This window comes from Oncorhynchus gorbuscha, linkage group LG09 (genome assembly GCF_021184085.1).
Source record: "Oncorhynchus gorbuscha isolate QuinsamMale2020 ecotype Even-year linkage group LG09, OgorEven_v1.0, whole genome shotgun sequence".
Lineage (NCBI taxonomy): Eukaryota > Metazoa > Chordata > Actinopteri > Salmoniformes > Salmonidae > Oncorhynchus > Oncorhynchus gorbuscha.
Genome location: NC_060181.1, coordinates 35,685,544 through 35,709,376, shown reverse-complemented (window position 1 = coordinate 35,709,376; position 23,833 = coordinate 35,685,544). Strand labels below are relative to the sequence as shown.

The 23,833-nt window shown below is 43.8% G+C and overlaps 1 protein-coding gene across 6 annotated transcripts in view; it reads left to right on the top strand.

Annotated features, from left to right (window-relative positions):
* LOC124043459 (semaphorin-4A-like) overlaps positions 1-23,630 on the top strand; it is a 61,831-nt gene extending 38,201 nt beyond the window's left edge. For 5 of the 6 annotated variants that reach the window (XM_046362069.1, XM_046362070.1, XM_046362068.1 and 2 more), the window contains 13 exons: positions 6,136-6,296; positions 6,621-6,680; positions 11,634-11,732; positions 13,068-13,173; positions 14,745-14,867; positions 15,224-15,351; positions 15,474-15,655; positions 16,876-17,020; positions 17,833-18,022; positions 18,160-18,275; positions 19,674-19,837; positions 20,877-20,959; positions 21,634-23,630. In XM_046362069.1, the coding sequence (XP_046218025.1) occupies positions 6,136-6,296; positions 6,621-6,680; positions 11,634-11,732; positions 13,068-13,173; positions 14,745-14,867; positions 15,224-15,351; positions 15,474-15,655; positions 16,876-17,020; positions 17,833-18,022; positions 18,160-18,275; positions 19,674-19,837; positions 20,877-20,959; positions 21,634-22,463 (2,387 nt within the window). In that variant the 3' untranslated portion in view covers positions 22,464-23,630. The remainder of the gene's footprint in view (positions 1-6,135; positions 6,297-6,620; positions 6,681-11,633; positions 11,733-13,067; positions 13,174-14,744; positions 14,868-15,223; positions 15,352-15,473; positions 15,656-16,875; positions 17,021-17,832; positions 18,023-18,159; positions 18,276-19,673; positions 19,838-20,876; positions 20,960-21,633) is intronic. The other variant, XM_046362072.1, reaches the window with a different exon arrangement.
* Positions 23,631-23,833: the final 203 nt, after the last annotated feature.

The window sequence follows — 23,833 nt, the reverse complement described above, 5'->3', positions numbered from 1 at the left end:
TGGCGGTGGGTCAGTCATGGTGTGGGGTGGCATTTCTTTGGGGGGCCGCACAGCCCTCCATGTGCTCTCCAGAGGTAGCCTGACTGCCATTAGGTACCGAGATGAGATCCTCAGACCCTTTGTGAGACCATATTCTGGTGCGGTTGGCCCTGGGTTCCTCCTAATGCAAGACAATGCTAGACCTCATGTGGCTGGAGTGTGTCAGCAGTTCCTGCAAGAGGAAGGCATTGATGCTATGGACTGGCCCGCCCGTTCCCCAGACCTGAATCCAATTGAGCACATCTGGCACATCATGTCTCGCTCCATCCACTAACGCCACGTTGCACCACAGACTGTCCAGGAGTTGGCGGATGCTTTTAGTCCAGGTCTGGGAGGAGATCCCTCAGGAGACCATACACCACCTCATCAGGAGCATGCCCAGGTGTTGTGGGAGGTCATATAGGCACGTGGAGGCCACACACACTACTGAGCCTCATTTTGACTTGTTTTAAGGACATTACATCAAAGTTGGATCAGCCTGTAGTGTGATTTTCCACTTTTAATTTTGAGTGTATCCAAATCCAGACATCCATGGGTTGATAAATTTGATTTCCATTGATAATTTTTGTGTGATTTTGTTGTCAGCACTTTCAACCATGTAAAGAAAAAAGTATTTAATAAGAAAATGTCATTAATTCAGATCTAGGATGTTATTTTAGAGTTCCCTTTTATTTTTTTGAGCAGTGTATTTATTGGTTGAATACATGACTAATTTGAGGACGTTACTGCATAAAATATTCAGATTGCTTAACCTTTGTGAACCCAGAGGTAGAACTTGCTTTCAATGCAAGGAAATTAAGACTTGAAGAGAATACTTCTCAAAAGCATAATTTTTAACGTCTTTATGATTCAGTCATATGATCGTTGCATTGATTCTAGGGTGCTGAGTATAGTGGTCGATGTAAATGGTTCCCAAGCTCTCTGCTACAATGACACAAACCAGTCAAACCACCCCGCTGTCTTCACTGCAGCTCATACAGAGTAAACCCATATTTCACCAAACTTTGTACTGTTGCAAAAACTACCCTTCAGAGTTCACGCGGAACTAGTCCTGTCCACCAGCCGTGTGTCTGACAGCTGTGAACCCAGGCAAGCCATGCGAAAGCAGAACGAATGCCTTCACAAGTCTTCAAAAAAAAAAAATGTTTCTGTGAAATAGGCCTAATCAATGTAATCCATTTGACTGTTGACTGGTTTTGAGGAATTGCCTAAAGCTGTTTTCTGGGTTCACTCACAGCACTTACTGTTCAAGTCTCATTAATGTTGTCAATGTTTTGTGGTCTGTAACACCCATGACGCTCTAGTATTAGCTTCTGAAGCCCCAGGCTTACGCGTTCTCTCTTGACAGGAGGTATTGTAACAGATCATAACAGTTTTCTGGGTGGCAGTGCCTCTGTTCAGTAAGCAGAAGTGTTAGAACAATTCAGAACACTGATGTACTTGTCAGGCATCCACACGTATGGATCACTATACACGCATGCATTTGTGCTGTGTTTAAATCGAGGCCTGCGTGTGAAATTTAAGGGTTGTGTGCGTGGGTGCGTGTATTTTGAACACCTCTGGCCGTGTTTGAGTCAGGACTGTGTGTTTCTGTGAATGCATTCAATAGCTGGCCGTATGGTTGAGCAGTGGTATATGTATGTTTCCGCTGTTGTGTTAGCACATCACTCCAAATCTCTTATCTCTTATAAAACCGAGATCTCATCTCACCAGAAATACTGCCCTAAGCAGGAAGTGGCTTTGTGCATTGTTCGTCAGCTCAATGTCACACATACACTGGCATCTTTCGCAATCACTCAACACAAAGCTGTCATAGTGAAGCTCTGTGCCGATTTCAAAAATAAATCATGTATACACATACAGTTGATGTCGGAAGTTTACATAGTTAGGTTGGAGTCATTAAAACCAGTTTTTCAACCACTCCACACATTTCTTGTTAACAAACTATAGGTTTAGCAAGTCAGTTAGGACGGTCCTTCTGTAGCTCAGTTGGTAGAGCATGGCGCTTGTAACGCCAGGGTAGTGGGTTCGATTCCCGGGACCACCCATACGTAGAATGTATGCACACATGACTGTAAGTCGCTTTGGATAAAAGCGTCTGCTAAATGGCATTTATTATTATTATATTATTTATATTATCTACTTTGACAAGTAATTTTTCCAACAATTGTTTACAGACAGATTATTTCACTTATAATTCACTGTATCACAATTGCAGTGGGTCAGAAGTTTACATACACTAAGTTGACTGTGCCTTTAAACAGCTTGGAAAATTCCCGAAAATGATGTCATGGCTTTAGAAGCTTCTGATAGGCCAATTGACATAATTTGAGAGGTGTACCTGTGGATTTATTTCAAGGCCTACCTTCAAACTCAGTGCATCTTTGCTTAGGAAAATCAAAATAAATCAGCCAAGACCTCCAAATTGTAGACCTCCACAAGTCTGGTTCATCCTTGGGAGCAATTTCCAACTGCCTGAAGGTAACACGTTCATCTATACAAACAATAGTACACAAGTATAAACACCATGTGACCACGCAGCCGTCATACCGCTCAGGAAGGAGGCGTTCTGTCTCCTAGAGATGAACGTACTTTGGTGTGAAAAGTGCAAATCAATCACAGCAAAGGACCTTGTGAAGATGCTGGAGGAAACGGGTACAAAAGTATCTATATTCACAGTAAAACGAGTCCAATATCGACATAACCTGAAAGGCCGCTCAGCAAGGAAGAATCCACTGCTCCAAAACCGCCAGACTATGGTTTGCAACTGCACATTTTTTTATATATATATTTTTTAACCTTTTATTTAACCAGGCAAGTCAGTTAAGAACACATTCTTATATTCAATGACGGCCTGGGAACAGTGGGTTAACTGCCTGTTCAGGGGCAGAACGACAGATGTGACCTTGTCAGCTCGGGGGTTTGAACTCGCAACCTTCCGGTTACTAGTCCAACGCTCTAACCACTAGGCTACGCTGCCGCCCCATGGGGACAAAGATTGTACTTTTTGGAGAAATGTCCTCTGGTCTGATGAAACAAAAATATAACTTTTTGGCCATAATGACCATTGTTATGTTTAGAGGAAAAAGGGGATGTTTGCAAGCCGAAGAACCTCATCCCAACCCTGAAGCACGGGGGTGGCAGCATAATGTTGTGGTGGTGCTTTGCTGCAGGAGGGATTGGTGCACTTCACAAAATAGATGGCATCATGATGATAGAAGATGTTGCTTCAATATATCCACACCATCTCAGGAGTTTCTTAGTTGCAAATGGGTCTTCCAAATGGACAATGACCCCAAGCGTACTTCCAATGTTGTGGCAAAATGGCTTAAGGACAACAAAGTCAAGGTATTGGAGTGGCCATCACAATTCCCTGACCTCAATCCTATAGAACATTTGTGGGCAGAACTGAAAAAGTGTGTGCGAGCAAGGAGGCCTATAAACCTGACTCAGTTACACCAGCTCTGTCAGGAGGAATGGGTCAAAATTCACCCAACATCGACAACAGCCACCCTCGAAGCAGCGTTACCCATGCAGAGCAAGGGGAATAACTACTCCTAGTCTCAGAGAGTGACGTTTGAAACGCTATTAGCATGCACCCGCTAACTAGCTAGCTATTTGACATTGGTTACACCAGCCTAATCTCGGGAGTTGATAGGCTTGAAGTCATAAACAGCTCAGTGCTTGAAGCATTGCGAAGAGCTGCTGATAAAAAAACGCACAAAATTGCTGTTTGAATGAATGCTTACGAGCCTGCTGCTGCCTACCATCGCTCAGTCAGACTGCTCTATTAAATCATAGACTTAATTATAACATAACACACAGAAATACGAGCTTTTGGTCATTTAATATGGTCGAATCCGGAAACTATCATCTCGAAAACAAGACGTTTATCTTTCAGTGAAATACGGAACCGTTCCGTATTTTATCTAACGGGTGGCATCCCTAAGTCTAAATATTCCTGTTACATTGCACAACCTTCAGTATTATGTCATCATTACTTAACATTCTGGCAAATTAGTTTGCAACGAGCCATGCGGCCCAAACTGTTACATATACTCTGACTCTGCGGGCAATGAACACAAGAGAAGTGACAATTTCACCTGGTTAATATTGCCTGCTATCCTGGATTTCTTTTAGTTAAATATGCATGTTTAAAAATATGTACTTCTGTGTATTGATTTTAAGAAAGGCATTAATGTTTATGGTTAGGGACAGTCGTGCAGCAAATGTGCTTTTTTTCCGCAAATACGCTTTTGTTAAATCACCCCCCGTTTGGCGAAGTTGGCTGTCCTTGCTAGGAAGAAATAGTCTTCACACAGTTCGCAACGAGCCAGGTGGCCCAAACTGCTGCATATACCCTGACTCTGTTGCAAGAGAAGTGACAAAGATATTCATGTTAGCAGGCAATATTATTGTGTATTGATTTTAGGAAAGGCATTGATGTTTATGGTTAGTTACACGCAAGGACAGTCCTTTTTCGCGAATACGCACCGCATCGATTATATGCAACGCAGGACACACTAGATAAACTAGTAATATCATCAACCATGTGTAGTTAACTAGTGATTATGATTGTTTTTTATAAGATACGTTTAATGCTAGCTAGCAACTTACCTTGGCTTCTTACAGCATTTGCGTAACAGCCAGGCTCCTCGTGGAGTGCAATGAGAGGCAGGTGGTTAGAGCGTTGGACTAGTTAACCCTAAGGTTGCAAGATTGAATCCCCGAGCTGACGAGGTAAAAATCTGTCATTCTGCCCCTGAACACGGCAGTTAACCCACCATTCCTAGGCCATCATTGAAAGTAAGAATGTGTTCTTAACTGACCTGCCTAGTTAAATAAAGGTGTAAAACAAATTGGCCAAATCGGTGTCCAAAACTACTGATTTCCTATTGTTATGAAAACTTGAAATCGGCCCTAATTAATGGGTCGACCTCTAGTCCAAGCACACCAAGCCAGTCGTGAAGAAGGCATGACAAAACCTATTCCCCCTCAGGAGACTGAAAAGACTTGGCATGGGTCCTCAGATCCTCAAAAAGTTCTACAGCTGCACCATCGGGAGCATCCTGACTGTTTGCATCACTGCCTGGTATGGCAACTGCTCGGCCTCCGACCGCAAGCCTCTACAGAGGGTATTGAGTACGGCCCAGTACATCACTGGGACCAAGATTCCTGCCATTTAGGACCTCAATAACAGGTGGTGTCAGAGGAAGGCCCTAAAAGTCATAGACTGTACTCTCTGCTATCGCACAGCAAGCGGTCTAGACCCCCTTCCCCCCTGCTACTTTCTGTTTATTATCTATGCATAGTCACTTTACCTACCTACATGTATATATTCCCTCAACTCACCTGTACCCCCGCACATTGACTCTGTACCAGTACCCCCTGTATATCGCCTCTCTACTGTTGTTTTACTGCTGTTCTTGAATTCTTTAAAAATATATATACATATATACACAGCTCACAAAATAAAGGGAACACTAAAATAACACATCCTAGATCTGAATGAATGTGCTGACAACAAAATCACACAAATTATCAATTGAAATCCAATATCTAGTCACACTCAGAATTAAAGTGGAAACCACACTACAGGCTGATCCAACTTTGATGTAATGTCCTTAAAACAAGTCCAAATGAGGCTCAGTAGTGTGTGTGGCCTCCACGTGCCTGTATGACCTCCCTACAACACCTGGGTATGCTCCTGATGAGGTGGCGGATGGCCAGTCCATAGCATCAATGCCTTATTTTTCTTAACTGCATTGTTGGTTAAGGGCTTGTAAGTAAGCATTTTCACTGTACGTATGTATTCCGCGAATGTGACAAATAACATTTGATTTGACGTTTCTGCTGCTGAAAATGTAGGCCTAAGCCAATATTCTTTTAGACCATTTACTAGCTACTCGAATCCAACATGGATAGCATATGCGGGATTTGAACCCACGACCTCTGTGGGGCTGACACCATGTTCCAACTGTCTGAGCCGTATGACACTCCTTGATTTATATGAAGGTCCAGGTGTACCTGTATGCTCTTTCTTTTGAATGTGAAAGGGAAGCCTAATGCCTGTCACTTTAATCTATTGGTTAACAGGTTCACCCGGGAGGTGTCTCAGCCACTTCGACAGCTCGGACGTCGGCAACACCACGACACTGTTGCTAAGCGATGACGGCGACACACTGTTTGTGGGAGCGCGGAACGCAGTTCTCTCATTGGATGTCAGCCAGGAGGATGCCATTGTGATGAGGAGCAAGGTGCGGGGTTGACATTTACACCCATGTTATTAACGTTGTATTATGAGCTCTATGAGACTTCATGAAGCTTTATAGACCCCATAAGCGTTAAAGCTCATGCATAAGACCACCAGATTTTGTGGGAAATACTTCAGCCTTACAGTTCATGCAGGCTATATCGGATCAGCAGTTTTCTATTGGTAAATATTGAACACTGCCTGGAGCTCGTCTATGCTGCAGAAAATGTCCCCCTCCGGTGGTTTAGTTCAGCGGTTGTTATGTGAAACACAAACACAGCTGGTTCAAGTCTGAACACTGACCTCTCTCCCTTCCTCCTTCTCTCAGCTGGACTGGTCCCCCTCAGAGAAGGACCTGGACGAATGCTCCATGAAGGGCAAGAAAAAGGCAAGTTAACCCTGGCTCATACAATCCACCCACTTAGTGTTATTAATGCCACATGCGGACGGTGTTTTCCCCCTAGATTTGGTCTTGGACAGGCAATGAATATGGCAAGGTTTTTCAATCGCACTTAATTTGAACTTTAGAGCTTAAATAATAACTTAATAGGTTAGAATTATAAATGACAAAGCAAGTAGGTGGGGCGATATAAGGCTGGGCAAGCGGGTCTGTCTTAGGGAGGATAAACATGACTCACCGGAGGCACAGCTGTCGCTGCATTCCACTACCATCCACCCCAGCAAGACTGTAATTCCCTAATGGAACTTTGTTTGCTATTTGATTGATTGGATAACTTACACCGGCTTCCTGGCCGTCAATGTGTTTGCAATACGAACGGAGGAAGTTGATACAAGATGGTCTTAGCCAATAGGGATTAGCAGATTTATGGACCTGTAGGTAAAGTGTTCTTGTTAACTCAGAAATCTCCATTTATCACAGAAGATGAAATGTCTTGCTGCATTTTGTAAACACAGATCTAAAATGCTTATTGTAATTTCTGTTCAGCTTCAGACTAACTTTGGGCTTCAGTTGCACTTCTCCACTTGGATGAGAATTCACAAACAGGCATTAGTTTAGCAAACAGCACTGTGACTGAAGTGTCGCTACTTTTGTCTGGTACTTTTCTGTGTATCCTACCCTCTCCGGTAAAATGCCATATTAACTTCAAGCGAAACATTAGTAAATGTAAATGGCTACTTTCTTTTGATCAACTTTAGAAATATGATGGCCATGCGTAGTTTTAGCAAAAAAAGACCTTGCTTTTCAATTGTGAACGCGTTTACTTGTGTAGCTGCTAGCCAAATAGCTTTGCACTTCTGTTGTCATCTGATGAAGCTATTTTCTGCCGAATGTATTGTACTAATGTATTTACTGTGAAGACAAACTATAGTTGCACGCCCCTGATCACTCTATTGAAGACAAAAAAACTGTTGACATTCAAAATAAAACGCAGGTGAAAATTGTTTAAAACCCAGATTTTTTTGGGATGGTCTGTGTTTTGAAAATGCAGATTTATGAACTCTCAACGCGAACCCTGACGTTGCGTCACATGCAATGGGCTTAGCTACATTTGATACATCTTCCTCTGACCGGTCAAACAAAGACATTCTATACACAGCCATAGTATAAATCAGATGAGAGATGACCATAATGGCCATGCATACAAAGAAAGACCAATTCCATTATATAATATAGACTTGATCCTCTTCAAAGGTTATGCGAGAGCTTATACACGAAGGTACCTTTTACACAGCTTTATGCACAAAGGTAAATGTGTCATAATTACCAACATGCCCCATATCCCATGATTTAGGATTGAGAAAGGAGTTAGGATAAGTTATATCTTACAAAGGGATTAAGAAATGATGCGACGCAAGCTGGTCTGGTCGCAATAAAAACTTCCCAATTGATCTTAATTCAAGTTAAAAACACGACGTTTCGGCCACCAATGGCCTTCATCAGAATGACCGCTGTTGGGGCAGAAACAAGGAACTGCCATGGCTTATTGTAATGCAAGTCTTCCATGAAGTAAGCCTCCACATGTGGCTCCATTAAACGAAGTAATAGGATCAGGGTTACCAGCGCTCACGGTGCTTCCTCCCCCTTACCTGCTATCTCTAGGCAGACTAATCTAGAGGCGAAAGAAATGCACACCTATTTAGGCGAGGTGCTGGCTGGCGGAGTGGAACACTTAAAAGGGCCACCCGTATGGCGCAGGGGTCTTGGGTACTGCATCGCAGTGCTAGCTGTGCCACCAGAGACTCTGGGTTCGCGTTCAGGCACTGTCGCAGCCGGCCGCAACCAGGATGTCCGTGGGGCGACGCACAATTGGCCTAGCGGGTAAGGGAGGGTTTGGCCGGTAGGGATATCCTTGTCTCATCGCGCACTAGTGATTCCTGTGGCGGGCCGGGCGCAGTGCACGCTAACCAGGTCGCCAGGTGCACAGTGTTTCCTCCGACACCTCGGTGCGGCTGGCTTCCGGGTTGGATGCGCGCTGTGTTAAGTAGCAGTGCGGTTGGGTTGTGTTTCGGAGGACGCATGGCTTTCGACCTTCGTCTCTCCCGAGCCCGTACAGGAGTTGTAGGGACGAGACAAGATAGTAACTACTAACAGTTGGATACCACGAAATTGGGGAGAAAATTGGGTAAAATAAAATTAAAATAAAGGAGAGCCACACACTCTAGGAGCTCAGATGCAAAAATATTTTTGTCCAACGTTTCGACAGACAAGCGGTCTTCATCAGGGTTTAACGTCTCTACGTTATATTGGCATCGGACATGTCACCCAACTTAGGAGAGGGGGTGACCTCGACAATTTATCGTTGAAAGGAGAGGCTGCTTGGATCTTTAATTTAAAGACCCTTGGTCCCTTCGTACTCAACGTAGACTTTGATCTGAAGCCATTCTTGTGATTTTGATATTGTAAATGTTTGTAGGCTTATGTAGCCAAATTGTATCTATGATCGTACGCTATCCATTTATGATTTTGGATGCTATTTTAATATGAGAATTAACCAATGATATCAGGCCACACCCGGCCATGACTGGACACCTGTGTGTCTTTTGACACTATATAAATGAGTCATCCTGCAGTGTTTGTCACTATACCCTAATGAAGACCGCTTGTCTGTCGAAACGTTGGACATAAATATTTTTGCATCTGAGCTAGAGTGTGTGGCTCTCCTTTATCTTTAGACAGACTGACATTAGCTTTGTTGCAGGGTCACCTGGTTCTGGATGTTCATTGTGTTTTGGAGGTTTATTTATTTTTATCACCTACAGTTGAAGTCAGAAGTTTACATACACCATAGTCATACATTGAAACTCAGTTTTTCACAACTCCTGACATTTAATCCTAGTAAAACATTACTGACATTCCCAGTGGGTCAGAGGTTTACATACACTCAGTTAGTATTTGGTAGCATTGCCTTTAAATTGTTTAATAACTTCAGTCAAATGCTTTGGGCAGCCTCCCACAATAAGTTGGGTGAATTTTGACCCATTCCTCCTGACAGAGCTGGTGTACATGAGTCAGATTTGTATGCCTCCTTGCTCGCACACGCCTTTTCACACGCCTTTTCAGATCTGCCCACAAATGTTCTATAGGATTAAGGTCAGGGCTTTGATGGCCACTCCAATAACTTGACCTTGTTTTCCTTAAGCTATTTTGCCACAACTTTGGATGAATGCTTGGGTCATTGTTCATTTGGAAGACCCATTTGCGACCAAGTTTTAACTTCCTGACTGATGTCTTGAGATGTTGCTTCAATATATCCTCATAATTTTCCTACCTTATGAAGCCATCTATTTTGTGAAATGCACCAGTCCCTCCTGCAGCAAAGCACCCCACCAACATGATACTGCCATCCCTGTGCTTCACAGTTGGGATGGTGTTCTTCAGCTTGCAAGCCTCCCCCTTTTTCCTCGAAACATAACGATGGTCATTATGGCCAAACAGTTCTATTTTTGTTTCATCAGACCAGAGGACATTTCTCCATAAAGTACGATCTTTGTCCCCATGTGTAGTTGCAAACCATAGTCTGGCTTTTTATGGCGGTTTGGAGCAGTGGTTTCTTCCTTGCTGAGCGGCCTTTCAGGTCATGCCGATATAGGACTCGTTTTACTGTGGATATAGATACTTTTGTACCTATTTTCTCCAGCATCTTCACAAGGTCCTTTGCTGTTGTTCTGGGATTGATGTGCACTTTTCGCACCAAAGTATGTTCACCTCTAGGAGACAGAACGCCTCCTTCCTGAGCGGTATTACATTTACATTTACATTTAAGTCATTTAGCAGACGCTCTTATCCAGAGCGACTTACAAATTGGTGCATTCACCTTATGACATCCAGTGGAACAGCCACTTTACAATAGTGCATCTAAATATTTTAAGGGGGGGGGGGTGAGAAGGATTACTTTATCCTATCCTAAGTATTCCTTAAAGAGGTGGGGTTTCAGGTGTCTCCGGAAGGTGGTGATTGACTCCGCTGTCCTGGCGTCGTGAGGGAGTTTGTTCCACCATTGGGGAGCCAGAGCAGCGAACAGTTTTGACTGGGCTGAGCGGGAACTGTACTTCCTCAGTGGTAGAGTGGTATGAGAGCTGCGTGGTCACATGGTGTTTATACTTGCGTACTATTGTTTGTTTCGATGAACATTGTACCTTCTGGCATTTGGAAATTGCTCCCAAGGATGAACTAGGCTTGTAGAGGTATACAATTTTTTTTCTGAGGTCTTGGCTTATTTCTTTTGATTTTTCTATTATGCCAAGCAAAGAGGCACTGAGTTTGAAGGTAGGCCTTGAAATACATCCGCAGGTACACCTCCAATTGTCTCAAATTATGTCAATTAGCCTATCAGAAGCTTCTAAAGCCATGACATAATTTTCTGGAATTTTCCAAACTGTTTAAAGGCACAGTCAATTTAGTGTATGGAAACTTCTGACCTACTGGAATTGTGATACAGTGAATTATAAGTGAAATAATCTGCCTGTAAATAATTGTTGGGAAAATGACTTGTCATTCACAAAGTAGATGTCCTAACCGACTTGCCAAAACTATAGTTTGTTCACAAGAAATTTGTGTGAGTGGTTGAAAAACGAGTTTCAATGACCCCAACCTAACTGTATGTAAACTTCCTGCTTCAACTGTATCAAACTTTTAAGTTTACATTTTACAATTCCTAGAACAAGAGTATTGTGTAGACTGGAGTGACAGACAGTAGCACACAGTGTACCTCAAGGACCAGGATTAGGAAACCATTTTCCAACATTAACCTGCCTTTGTTTTCTCAATCTCTTCCCGCACTCTCGTTTCTAGGAGCTGTACCTAGTTATTTGCACCGTTTAATTTATTATTCTCTATTTTTTTTTTATGTTATCCGTCTCCATCTTGTCCCCCCTTCAGATGGACTGTCCCAACTTCATCCGGGTGCTGCAGTTCCTCAACTCCACGCACATGTACGCCTGTGGAACCTTCGCCTTTAGCCCACGCTGCGCTTACGTCGTAAGATTCTCTTCTTTTCTCCGTCTTTCTTTGACTCCAATCTCTCACTGCCGCGACATACATTTGTACAGTATATTGTAACCCACACCTACATAGATTATTTTCTTGAAATAATTTTCTCAACCTCCAGACTCAAATGAGAACAAGCTTTATCGTCACCAAATGTATGATGCAGTGTACTCAAGGGCCAATAGTGATGAGGCCAAGAACTTAACAGGTTTTAGTATTCATCCCACACAGTCTTGCATTTATCACTGTCTCAAGCTTATTTTATTGGTTGTTTATCCCTATTTGTTCTCTCCTTCCGTCACTGCCTCCCTCACCATCTCCCTATTTGTTTTTTGCTCCGTCTATCACCTCCTCTCTCCCACCCACTGAGCATCTTCTCCAACTCTCTTAAGAGGGTAATGGTGCTTGGTCATAGGCTGTACAGTAAACCCATATTAGATATTCAATGGCAACGACATTAGTGCCAAGCACATCACGGCTGTAGGTCATTTTTTTGCTCAGAAACGTGCGTGCCGGTGCTTCACATGAAGTGGATCATTTCTTCATCCGGTTGTGTGTGTGTGTGGTACTGAGCTCAACAACCAGTCCCGGCTGGTTCGCCCCCTGAGTGTGATGCCCAGGGGCTGAGACTGTGTGTGTGTGTGTGCGCGCGTGCATTTTTGTGTGATAATGTTTAAGAGGCTGGATCCTCGTGTGACCACCAGTCCAGCCTGTTAACTCGGGTCATGTTGATGCTGGCAGCTTTGCTCGACTACACTCGCATAGCCAATGCTTGCCAGGTCCCTCAGACAGGACATCCCTCACATATAATGATTCCCAAGACTGGGCTACACGTGTCTCTATCTCTATCTAGATAAAGACAATTTGGTTGCTCCTTCATATACTTAGCTAGAATTAAGCATCCTTTAGCGTTAAAGAAGCACGTGTTTCTTTAGTAGTCATTTTTACATTTTAGCCAGGTTTTACATGAGGTTACGGTCTCTAGTAGTCTTAACACTTGTAGGTTTTTAGCAGCTACACTGGCAGCTCAAGCCACTTAATCAGGTATTTATCCTCATGAGCCGATCTTCAATTGGCAGAAAATAGGCTCCAAGCCTAATGTCACGCTTTAAAAGGACGCTTCGCTCATACAGCCATTGAAGCAGGATTAATTAACTGCGGGGGAGGGTGTTACTCTTGGCATATGCTCAGCAGAAAATGAAGTGTCCAGTGTAGCAGGTCTAACTATTATGGTCTTAGATAAAACTGCGCTAAACACAGATTAACGTAGGCTTCCTCATGAGTCATGACCTTTGGAGTGACCCTGCTCTGCTCTTTTCCTTACAGAACTCCGAGACTTTCTCCCTGGTGACGAGCCCCAGCGGAAAGCCAGAGGAGGGCAGAGGTCGCTGCCCCTACGACCCCTACCAACGTAACTCTGCCATCACCGTCGGTAAGAGATGACTCACAGGAAGTGGAAGTGTAATTTGACAAAGGGCGATGATGACGACATACACATTCTTCAGGAAGTGTTCCGTTGCGGTCGGAGCTCCAGTCAATGTAATCACTCAACCCAATGGCTTTCAATGCACTGAACGGAACCAACAATATCATGCACGCCGTGGTATACTGGTGTCTACTCCTGACATCTGAAAGGATTTGACAGGTCTGAGTTATATTGCAAACAAAATTAACCCAACCAATGAGAAGGCAACATGAAGCAATTAACATATTGCTTGAACCAATCCAATCCTTTCAGATCTACAGGAGTGCCTAGGGGGATAGGGATCCATGTGAACTTCTTTGTCTCTTCGATGTCATCATATTTGTCCCGTCTCATTGTAGGGTTAAGAATAGTGTGCGTGAAGGTGGTGGAGATTGCCATGATAATGTGGTGTTGTTTTAATCTGTGATTGTGTGAGCGGGAGGAAGAGCAAGACGCAGATAATCCTCTTGTCAATACATCCTTGGCCTGATGTCTTTATCATTATGTGGGCAACATGTGACTGCTAGCCAGCGTTACAGGAGGGTGGGCAGCAGTTTTGCATATGTATCCTGATCAGGCCTATAAATCTGCCAATGGCCATAATTAACATTTTATGTTTTCAAGATTGTGATTTCACTTGCCGTTTTTAATTTTGACTGATTGTGAGAATCTGTCCCCAGCAGAATCTGTCTCCAACATTGCAAACATCTGGGCCTCCTTGGTGGCGCCACCAAGGAGGCCCAGATGTTTGCAATGTTGGAGACAGTTTCTGCTGGGGACAGATTCTCACAATCAGTCAAAAGGTACTGCAGCGCCAGCTGCGCCACCAGAGACTCTGGGTTCGCGCCCAGCCTCTGTCACAGCCGGCCGTGACCGGGAGGTCCGTGGGGCAACTCACAATTGGCCTAGCGTCGTCCGGGTTAGGGAGGGTTTGGCTGGCAGGGAAATCCTTGTCTCATCGCGCACCAGCGACTCCTGTGGCGGGCCGGGCGCAGTGCGCGCTAACCAAGGTTGCCAGGTGCACGGTGTTTCCTCCGACACATTGGTCTGGCTTCCGGGTTGGATGCGCGCTGTGTTAAGAAGCAGTACGGCTTGGTTGGGTTGTGTATCGGAGGACGCATGACTTTCAACCTTCGTCTCTCCCGAGCCCGTATGGGAGTTGTAGCGATGAGACAAGATAGTAGCTACTAAAAACAATTGGATACCACGTAATTGGGGAGAAAAAAGGGGTAAAATGTATTTAAAAACAAAAAATCAACATCTTGTATTCCTCGCAATATATATCAAGTCTTGACAGAACCTGTCTTGATGTGGAAGGCCATCAGTACATAATGATTACATGCACTGACTGAACAACAATCATTTTTCTTTCCTCTTACCATGACCTTGTTGTCATCCAAAGCCAGTACAACTATCATTGCACTCTTGAACTTGTTGGCTGTTATGTCATTCTCCTGTATGTTTACTCAGATTCCCGTGTTTGAGGCACACAGAGGCTTGTACTGGATGACGCTCACTGTGTGTGTGTGTGTGTTTAGATGGAGAGCTGTACACTGGAACAGTAGCGGACTACATGGGAAACCGGCCGGTCATCTCCCGCCACCTCAGCGAGGGCGGCCATGTTGATCTGAAGCTGGACGACACTTTGGGCTGGCTGGAGGGTACGTGTCTTCAACAATCTACTCATGATGTATTACACACACCCCCAAGACTCTTACATATATAGGATATTTAGCAATACGTGACAGAGGGAGAAATACCTACAAGTAACTTTTTCCACAGAAATCCAACTAAAAGGATATGTACATTTTGACTTCTGTATTTAAACTGGTATTTTAAAGCATTCAATTTTTTTAGGCAAGCGTTGAATGATAAGTCATTTGGTGGTGTTAAGCCTCCTTAACAATACGTCTGGAATACTTTCCAATGATTCCTTCATTAATACATTTTCCTCACCTGCTTTCAGTAACACACTCATCTCAATTAGTCTAGCCAATTGTTCAATCTTTTTCTCCAGATCCCACTTTCATCAGCTCCAACTTCGTCCCCAGCGAAGAGAAGATCTATTTCTTCTTCAGCGAGGTGGGCCGGGAGTACGACTTCATTGACAAGTTCACTGTATCTCGCATCGCCCAAGTCTGCACGGTAAAGACCCTAAGAGATGCATTATTGTGTGTTTGCAAATCATCGATAGTGTGGTTGTACGCCTGCGTGTGTGCGGATGCGTGTTAATGGTAATCCTCTCAACCATTTCCTGTCTGTCCCAGAGTGACGTCGGGGGCCAGCGTACCCTGCAACGACGCTGGACCACCTTCGCCAAAGCCCAGCTCCTGTGCCAGTCTGACAACGAGCTGCCCTACAACGTCATCCAGGACATCGTCACCCTCCCGCCACCTGAGGGCGCCCCAGTGGACGACACCCTCTTCTTCGGCATCTTCAGCTCTCAGTGGTCAGTAGTTTGCACATTTTCTATATTTTCTGAATGGGATGAAGTCATTAGTTGACAGTCTCCCGTAGGAATGGCAACTGTTTCTTGTTAGCAGGTCCTAATGATATGTACAGGTCTGTCACCAGCTCTCAACCCAATTGAACACTTATGGGAACCAGTAGTGGTGTGTAGGTAAAATCACTGGTGAAGCCCAAAAAAAGATGACAACCTATGTATTAGATTACAACCTATGTATTGTGATAATTGCGTTGTTTGCTCTATAACCTGTTAGTTCATATACCTTAAGTAAATTCAACCACATCTTCGTTTCGTCACAAAACCGGAGAGCAACATCTGTTTGGTGGAGTCCACATAGCATATTACATGTAACAAACAGTTACATGACCTACAGTATGGTCAAGCAAGTTAATGTTTCTGACATTTTCAGACTGTACGGAGAGAATTAAATGAAACCACATCCATGGCGATTTAGGATAGGGACAATTTTAGCTAGCTAGATAAACACTGAAGAAGAACAACACAATGAGATGCAACAAATTAAGTTGTTTTTGTAAATGAGGTATGCTCTCAATGCGATTTGATAGGAGTGACGCCATATCCAAACTGGACCCCCCCCTTTAAAAAATATATATATATTCAGCCTCTTGCAAATTGAAGGAAATGATGAAACGTAGAGAGACTAAATACATTATTTTATGTTTTTCTTAATACTTTTTTGGGGGAAGCGTGGCTACAATTGGCATTCATGAATGCACGCCACTGATGGGAACACTTTCTGGAGTGGCACCTGATAGCGTTTTCCTCCACCGTAAAAAAAACCCCACCAAATGATGGAATTTCTTGTGGAAGAATGGTGTCGCATCCCTCCAATAGAGTTCCAGAAACTAGTAGAATCTTTGCCAAGGTGCGTTGAAGATGTTCTGCCTCGTGGTGCCCCAACGCCCTATTAAGACACTTATGTTGGTGTTTCCTTTATTTTGGCAGTTACCTGTACCTGGCTAGTTCAGTATTGAACTCTACATTTGATTTGAATCCCTCCCTGAAAAACATTTGTCAAATAAGACCACTTTTTTAAAAAAAGAAGAAAGACTGGTTGGTATGTAGAGGGTTTTTGAAACGTGTGCATTTCAGAAGGGTGTTCAAGTTTTTACAAATTTAGCTGCTACCACATTGTAGCGTGGTTGTGACCGCAAGTGTCTTTGATGTTTGTGCACTACTAGGTCGGTGAACTCAGGGCAGTCGGCAGTGTGTGCGTTCCGCCTTGGCGATATCAAAGCGGTTTTCGCAGGCAACTACAAGGTTCTGAATCGGGACACGCTTCGATGGAGCATGCGGGTTCAGGAGAAGGTCGCCAACCCGGGAGAGGTAAGCTGTGTCCCCGTCTCGAATGACAGAGATCCCCAGAGGGTTAGCAGAAATAAATTGGCTTGTTAGCTAATTTGACCTTCTAAGAAGTTGGATGAAAGGAAAATATACATAAGAAGTTAAAACAACTTCTCTAGACAAAACAATGCTGGGAGAATGCCTTGTTTATCCTTGCCTAGGTAAATGTTTCTGATTTGTCTTGGATGCCTTGACATATTGTGTTGTATTGAGGATTAAATCAGCCATGCCTTACATCAGTGGTAAAACATTTACCAGAGTACAGATTATTGTATGGGAGTGCATTTCAGAAAGGTGTTCAAGTTTTTACAAAATTAGCTGCTACCAGATTGTAGTTATCTTAACCTTTTTGAGACAGATAATTTGAAAGATAGAATTTTACTGAGTAAATGTATTTATTGGTTTCTTTTCATTTTGTTGAAGAGATGAAGATGCAATTATTTGAAGGTTATTTGTTGTTCTAAAAATCTAAATTGACCGAATTTAAAGTAGTCATTAGATTTGAATGGGGGGGGGGGGTGGAGTCTCCAGAAATCTTGGTGTAAAAAATGGTGCCTTATATCATACGTATGGCCTGGTTTGATGTTCAGTAAGAATAGACTTCCACACATTGGAATAATAAATGTGATATTGTAGTTAAGACTTTGAAGTCTTTTTTATGCAAATGTTTTCCTTTTCTTCAAACTCCTTAACATAATTGTTGTGGATGACTCCCATACCAGCCAATTGGCACACAGCTGGATGTATCTCAATAGCTGTGCCTGGCTCAATCCCATTTCTCTTCCTCGTCTCAGTGTGGCCTGCACAATGCCTCAGACAACACCCTTCGCTTTGTCAAAGAAAACTTCCTCGCAGACGACAGCGTACACCCTGTGGGGCGGAGCCTGACCATGGTGTCACCTGACCAGCGCTACAGCCATGTGGTCTCCCAGAGAGTACAGGCCGCCAACGGCAAGGACTTCACTGTTCTCTTCCTGCTCACAGGTACTGGACATGTATTTAACTCTGTGTGGCAGGCAATTGAACTGGAATCGGCCTAAATATGACTGTATTACTCAGTACATGTATGCATGTGCAGACCATTACTGTGTTAGTCATTTCTTTCAAACGCTTGCTTTCAGAATCGGGCTACCTCCACAAAGCAGTGTTGCTGGAGAAGGGTGCCCACATCATTGAGGAGATCCAGGTCTTCGAGCAGCCTCAGGCAGTGAAGAACCTCTTGCTTTCCAAATCAAAGGTACCGTTCTAGTCATTAGGTATTCTCCATCTCAAGTTAGGTACTCATTCCACTTTACCCTTGCCTCGCTGTCACATACAATTTTAATTCAGAACCGACTGGCACTTAACTTTAGTGCTTCAATCATGCATGATGCAAACTGTGAATCCCCCTGTCGCCAAAGCTCTCACGAGGTTGTTTAGATGAACTGCCCCTGTCATCTCTTCCCTCAACCTTCCCCACAACCAAACATCTGGTCACCTCATGCGTGACGGCCTTGTCGGTTCCTTTTACAGCGAGGCAAGAAATTGCTCGCCCCTGAGGAACAGATCACATTAAAGTGTAACACAGTGAACCACGCGACAGTGGAGCGAGTTTCACGCTCGTTCTTCGCGTGATGCATATGGTGGGGCAGGCAGGCCCTAGTGAGGGGTCAGTGTATGTGTGTGTATGCGTGCGTGCGCTGGGTTCATCTGCTCTCTAACCTCACCAGCATGCCCAGAGGTCTCAACCAATCATGTCACATCTGCTGGTGACTGACAGATGGACATGGCCTGTGGAGTCCGTGTCACTTGCTGGCTTCATTCCGTCTGTGAAGTGCGAGGTGGTTGGTTAGCACGAAATAGACACAGTCAATTGCACATGCAGAAACTCTGTGAAACGTTTGTATTACCACTGCATATAATATTTCAAAGTTTATCTAACAGCCTTCACACATAATGAAATACAGATGACGAATACAAATTGTTGAATTTTTGGGACCGTTGAACTATTAAGTGTACACTGAAAACCACAGTGTAGGCTAAAGTAACAGAAACTGGTAAGGTTTTGCAGGACTGTGTCCGAGGCAGCATGACAGTAGAGAAGGCCATGGTTTTAACCCCGATAAGCCCCCTCTCTCAGACCTACTGCACGAGAGCGAGCGAGCAAGATAAATATGCTGGCAAGCTGTCTGTATGGGGGTGTGTATTTCACAACGCAGCTTTCCAGTGTGACAAATGTATTCAAGGTGTGCACAGTTTTAGTTCCGGTTCAGTATGGCTGGCTGTAGAACTCAAGTTATTTCGGACATCATGTCAAGTAAAGGTCACACCATGTCGCAGAGAATCTTTGTTCTCTGACTGAAGTAAAATATGGTCATTTAGCGGACACTTTTATCCAAAGCAACTATCAGTTGAAGGGGTTACATTCAGTACGTGACCCCTAACCCCATACCCACAACCCCAGTGTTGAGAGCGCCTTGGTTTAACCAAGATGGTCAAGATTAGTTTCAATTAATTATTCTCGTAATTACTACCCAATCATCAGTTTGTGCCATTGGTCATTAAGTGTATACTAATGCTAACATGCTTCTCGCCTTATCTCCCATGTACACTAATATTAGCGAATTAGCACTAATGCTATCCTTCAACCCCACAGGGTGTGTTGTTTGTGGGCTCATCAGAAGGTGTGGTGAGGGTCCCGTCCTCCAACTGCTCCTACTACTGGAGCTGTGCCGAGTGTGTGCTGTCCCGGGATCCCTTCTGTGGCTGGGACCCCTCTGTCAAAGTCTGCACCCACGCCACCAGCATCCAGGACAACGCGTGAGTGTCACACCCCATCATGTTACATTACAACCACTCCACCCAGCAGGCACAAAACCAATAGAATGGATTTATAGAATGTGCCATGGCAAGTAGAATATGATACTTAGAGCTGGGTGTTTAAAAATGACATTTGGATAAAGGCTGTTGCATTTGATTTTGTGGAATTCATTTATTTCCTTCAGGGCTGTATTCCCTGTACAGATGAGACTATTCCTCAACTAAAAAGCACTTTTAAATTGATAATCTCCATTGAACATGCTTCTTAGTGCAGGAGAAGGCTTAATGTGGACTTTAAACTGGCCCATAATATTTAAGAATGAACAGAATAACATTTAATGGGTGTAGGTAGAGTAGATCCCTTTTATTGGATCATAAAAAAAATATATATATATATATATATATATTAACATTATAGGGTTATAGAGCCCATTGCACTCTCCCAGAAGTGTAGTTGCTGCTTAAAACCTGTGAATTCAAAAAAGCAAAAAAGTGATGTGTCCAAGATGATGCATAAAACTTACTTCATTTAAAAAATATATATATATAAAACATAATAATATTCACTGCATCAGGGATGGTCTACACAGAAGTTTCGGCTTTGCAGCCTTCAGTGTGTAGGTACAAATCTTTTCCATTCAAAAAAGATTTACACTGCATCACAGTGTTGCCTTGTCACTGCAGCCTGGGGTTCGATCCCGGAGGATGCAAGACTCGACATTCACCTCTCCCGAGCCCGTTGGGGTGTTGCAGCGATGAGACAAGATCGTAATCCCAATCTAAAAAATAATACAATAATTAGTACCTACACAGTGAAGAAGGCTGCAATGCCAAAACATCTGTGTACGCTACGCTATCCCTGATACAGTGAATTTTATATATATATATATTTTTAAAGTACATTTATTCATCATTATAGAGTTAACCAGAATGTAAACAGGAACTTTGCATGGACCGACACACAGAATAAATCACAAAACTCACACGTAAACAAATACACCCACACATAAACTGACGGTGTTTATCTCGTCTTCTACAGAGGCCAGGATGTGGAAGGAGGGAATGTGCAGGAGGCGTGTGTTTCGCCCAGATCCAGATTTGGACTGCACAAAGGAAAAGCAGGTGAGAATCACACATCTTCATACTTATCTTTATCCTGTCAGACTAGTATAGCTAGATAGTGTTCATAGGTTGCACCAACATAGTGGTGCCCTAAAGTGGTGCTAAGCCCAGCCATTCTGGATGGAGGCTAACTACTATTTTGTCTAAATTATCCTGTAGTGCCTGAAAATATGATGACATTTGCCAGCGTTATCATGTCATCAAATGTACTTTAGTCAGATGGCAATGTTGTCATTGGCTAGCAAAGTGTGTCAAAAATAGCTAGCAATGCTAACATTAGCTAGGTAAAATCCGGTGTCCTCGATCCCCTCGATCTTAGCTAGCTAACTAGTGCTATACTGCATCTAAAGTCAATCTGGTGACGACAAAAGGTTTTCCTACTAATTATTTGCCTCCTTTTGAATGTCATTGTATTTCCAAGCCACCGTAATGCTCTTTTGATAATCTTAATCAGCGCTCATTGATGATGCATTGAGTAGAATCCAGAATGAACGTTCAGAACAATATTGTGACGAAACATGCAACCTATGAAAACATAGATACACACTGCAGTGTGTGTGTGTGCTCAAGCCTTTGCTTGTGGGCTAGCCGCTAGCTTAGCCGCCAACTGCCATAACTAGCATCTGGCTCAGTCTAAGCTTGGGCCTCAGTCAGTGACTCCTGATTTCTGTTAGACTCCTTTCCCCTAGGCGAGCTGGTGTCAGTGTCCCTGAATGAGGTGGTGCGACTGCAGTGCCCAGAGGCCTCGAGCCTGGCCCACCGCCACTGGGAGCGACCCAACAGCCGCCTCTCCCCAGACCTCTACCTGCAGCTGGAGGATGGAAGCCTGCACTTCCTGGCCACGCCCGCCACCCTGGGCCACTACCTGTGTCTCTCCACAGAGAACGGCTTCCAGCAGAACCTGGCCATCTACCAGGTAAAGCAGAAGAGCAGCCCCACCCCTCAGGCCACTGCCATGACGACCACACGCCCCCAGAGCCCAGCGCTCCCCCCAACCACCCAGGCTGGTTCAGGAGGATGGCTCACTCCGCACTTGACTGGGCCCAAGCAGACCAAGCCGGAGCCCACCCCGCCAGCAAGGGAGACTCCAGTCACCACGAGGCAAACCAGCAGGAACTTTACTTTCTGGGTGGAGCAGTCGGGGGAGACTGAGGCGGAGGCGGAGTGGTGGGGAGGGGAGAAGCTGCTCCTGGGGCAAACCTACCTGAAGGAGTTGGTGGTGGTGTCTGTACTGTTAGCGTGCTGCGTTAGTATTCTGCTAACTATGACGCTGTATAGCGTGAGGCAGCGCTACCGCAGCAGGACGGCGCCCCAGGCCAACGCCCCAGGGAGGGACTCGGAGAGGGGTGGCCCTCAGGAGCGGGAGGCCCTTCGTGGGGGTCAGTCGCCATGCAGCAATGGCATGCGGAATGGGCAGATGGCACACAACGGCCAAGCCAACGGGGTCGTGTGCAACGTCACGCCGAGGGGCTCCAATGGGCATCTTCCCAACACCCCTATCTGAGCACAGTCAACCACATCTCACCCTAACTATTGACATACCATATCCACTCTACCTAAGAACAATGTAGCCTTTACATGGTCACACTTGAGCCATGGAGTTTTACATGAACACGGCTAACTGCAGCACTGTGTGTGGACTGTCATGACAGCGAGTAAGACTGTATGTATGGCCTGATGTGGTAACTCAACTAAAAGGACACTGTTTTCTTCTGGTACGATACCAGCCTGTGTGAATCAAAGTGCAGACTGATTAACATGACTCACTGCTCTTATATAATAATCTTTATTATACTGTGCTGTATGTGGTTTGGAGACGAGGTTCCATTGACTAGGCTGTTATGTGTATTTAATGAAATAGCCAAGAAAGCCGATTTTATCGAATGTACATGAACTGCATCACTACACTGCCACAACCACTGCTGCCACAGTGCCACAAAAAAAAGAAAAATGGCTCCTGACTAACTATTAAGGAACATGTCCACTCAAATCACAGGCAGGATCACAAACAGCCTTTTTTGTTCTAACAGTATTTTTGTAGCATCAGGTCTACATTGCTAAACCACTGTCTTTGTATGCAGCACTATTGTGAAAGTTAGCTGAGCACGTTGTATGGTACAATGTTCTATTGTTATTTATTTTGCTGTTGTTTTTTTTTTGTCGTTCTGTTGAATGTGCTACCAATTTACTCTTCTCTTTTCTCTTTCACCCAAAATGCACATTTTGTAAAAATCCTGCGGTCTGTGAAGCCATGAGAACATGATGTTGATTTGACACTGTAGGGCTTATCTCTTCCAGAACAAGATTATGCTGGTGTTTAGAGACCTTTTTAGTTTTTATAACTGATGTGTTGTCAGCATATTAACTGGACAGAAATCCTCAAATCACTTAGAAAACTGTGATATTGCCAAAATTGCATTTTGAATGAAAACATGTTTTTTTACTAGACAGCTATTCAGAAACTGAAAGCAGATTGTGAGAATTGGTTCATTTTAAGCTGCTTTAGATGACGATGAGAGAAACGAATAGTTATTAAACAAATATATGGTACTCCTCTTCTTCGGTACAGATCACAAACCACTTTTTGTTAAATAAGTTGTCTTTATTTTTATACAATCGTATCTTACTGTTTCAATGTTGCAAATAAACTGTTCATTTTGTGCAAAAATCACATCTGTAATTTGTGTTGAATTAAGGCCTACTGTGATTTTCTACAGTATTTTAAAGCTGCACAGTAATATGTTATTAATGTAAGCTTAGTTGAGTAGGATTTAACAGAGGAAATGGCCCCAGGCTAATCTCCAATATAATTTGGCCATTGTGCTGTGTTGTGAAACTGTTTTTCACAAAGATGTGATTCTCTGTCCCATAAAT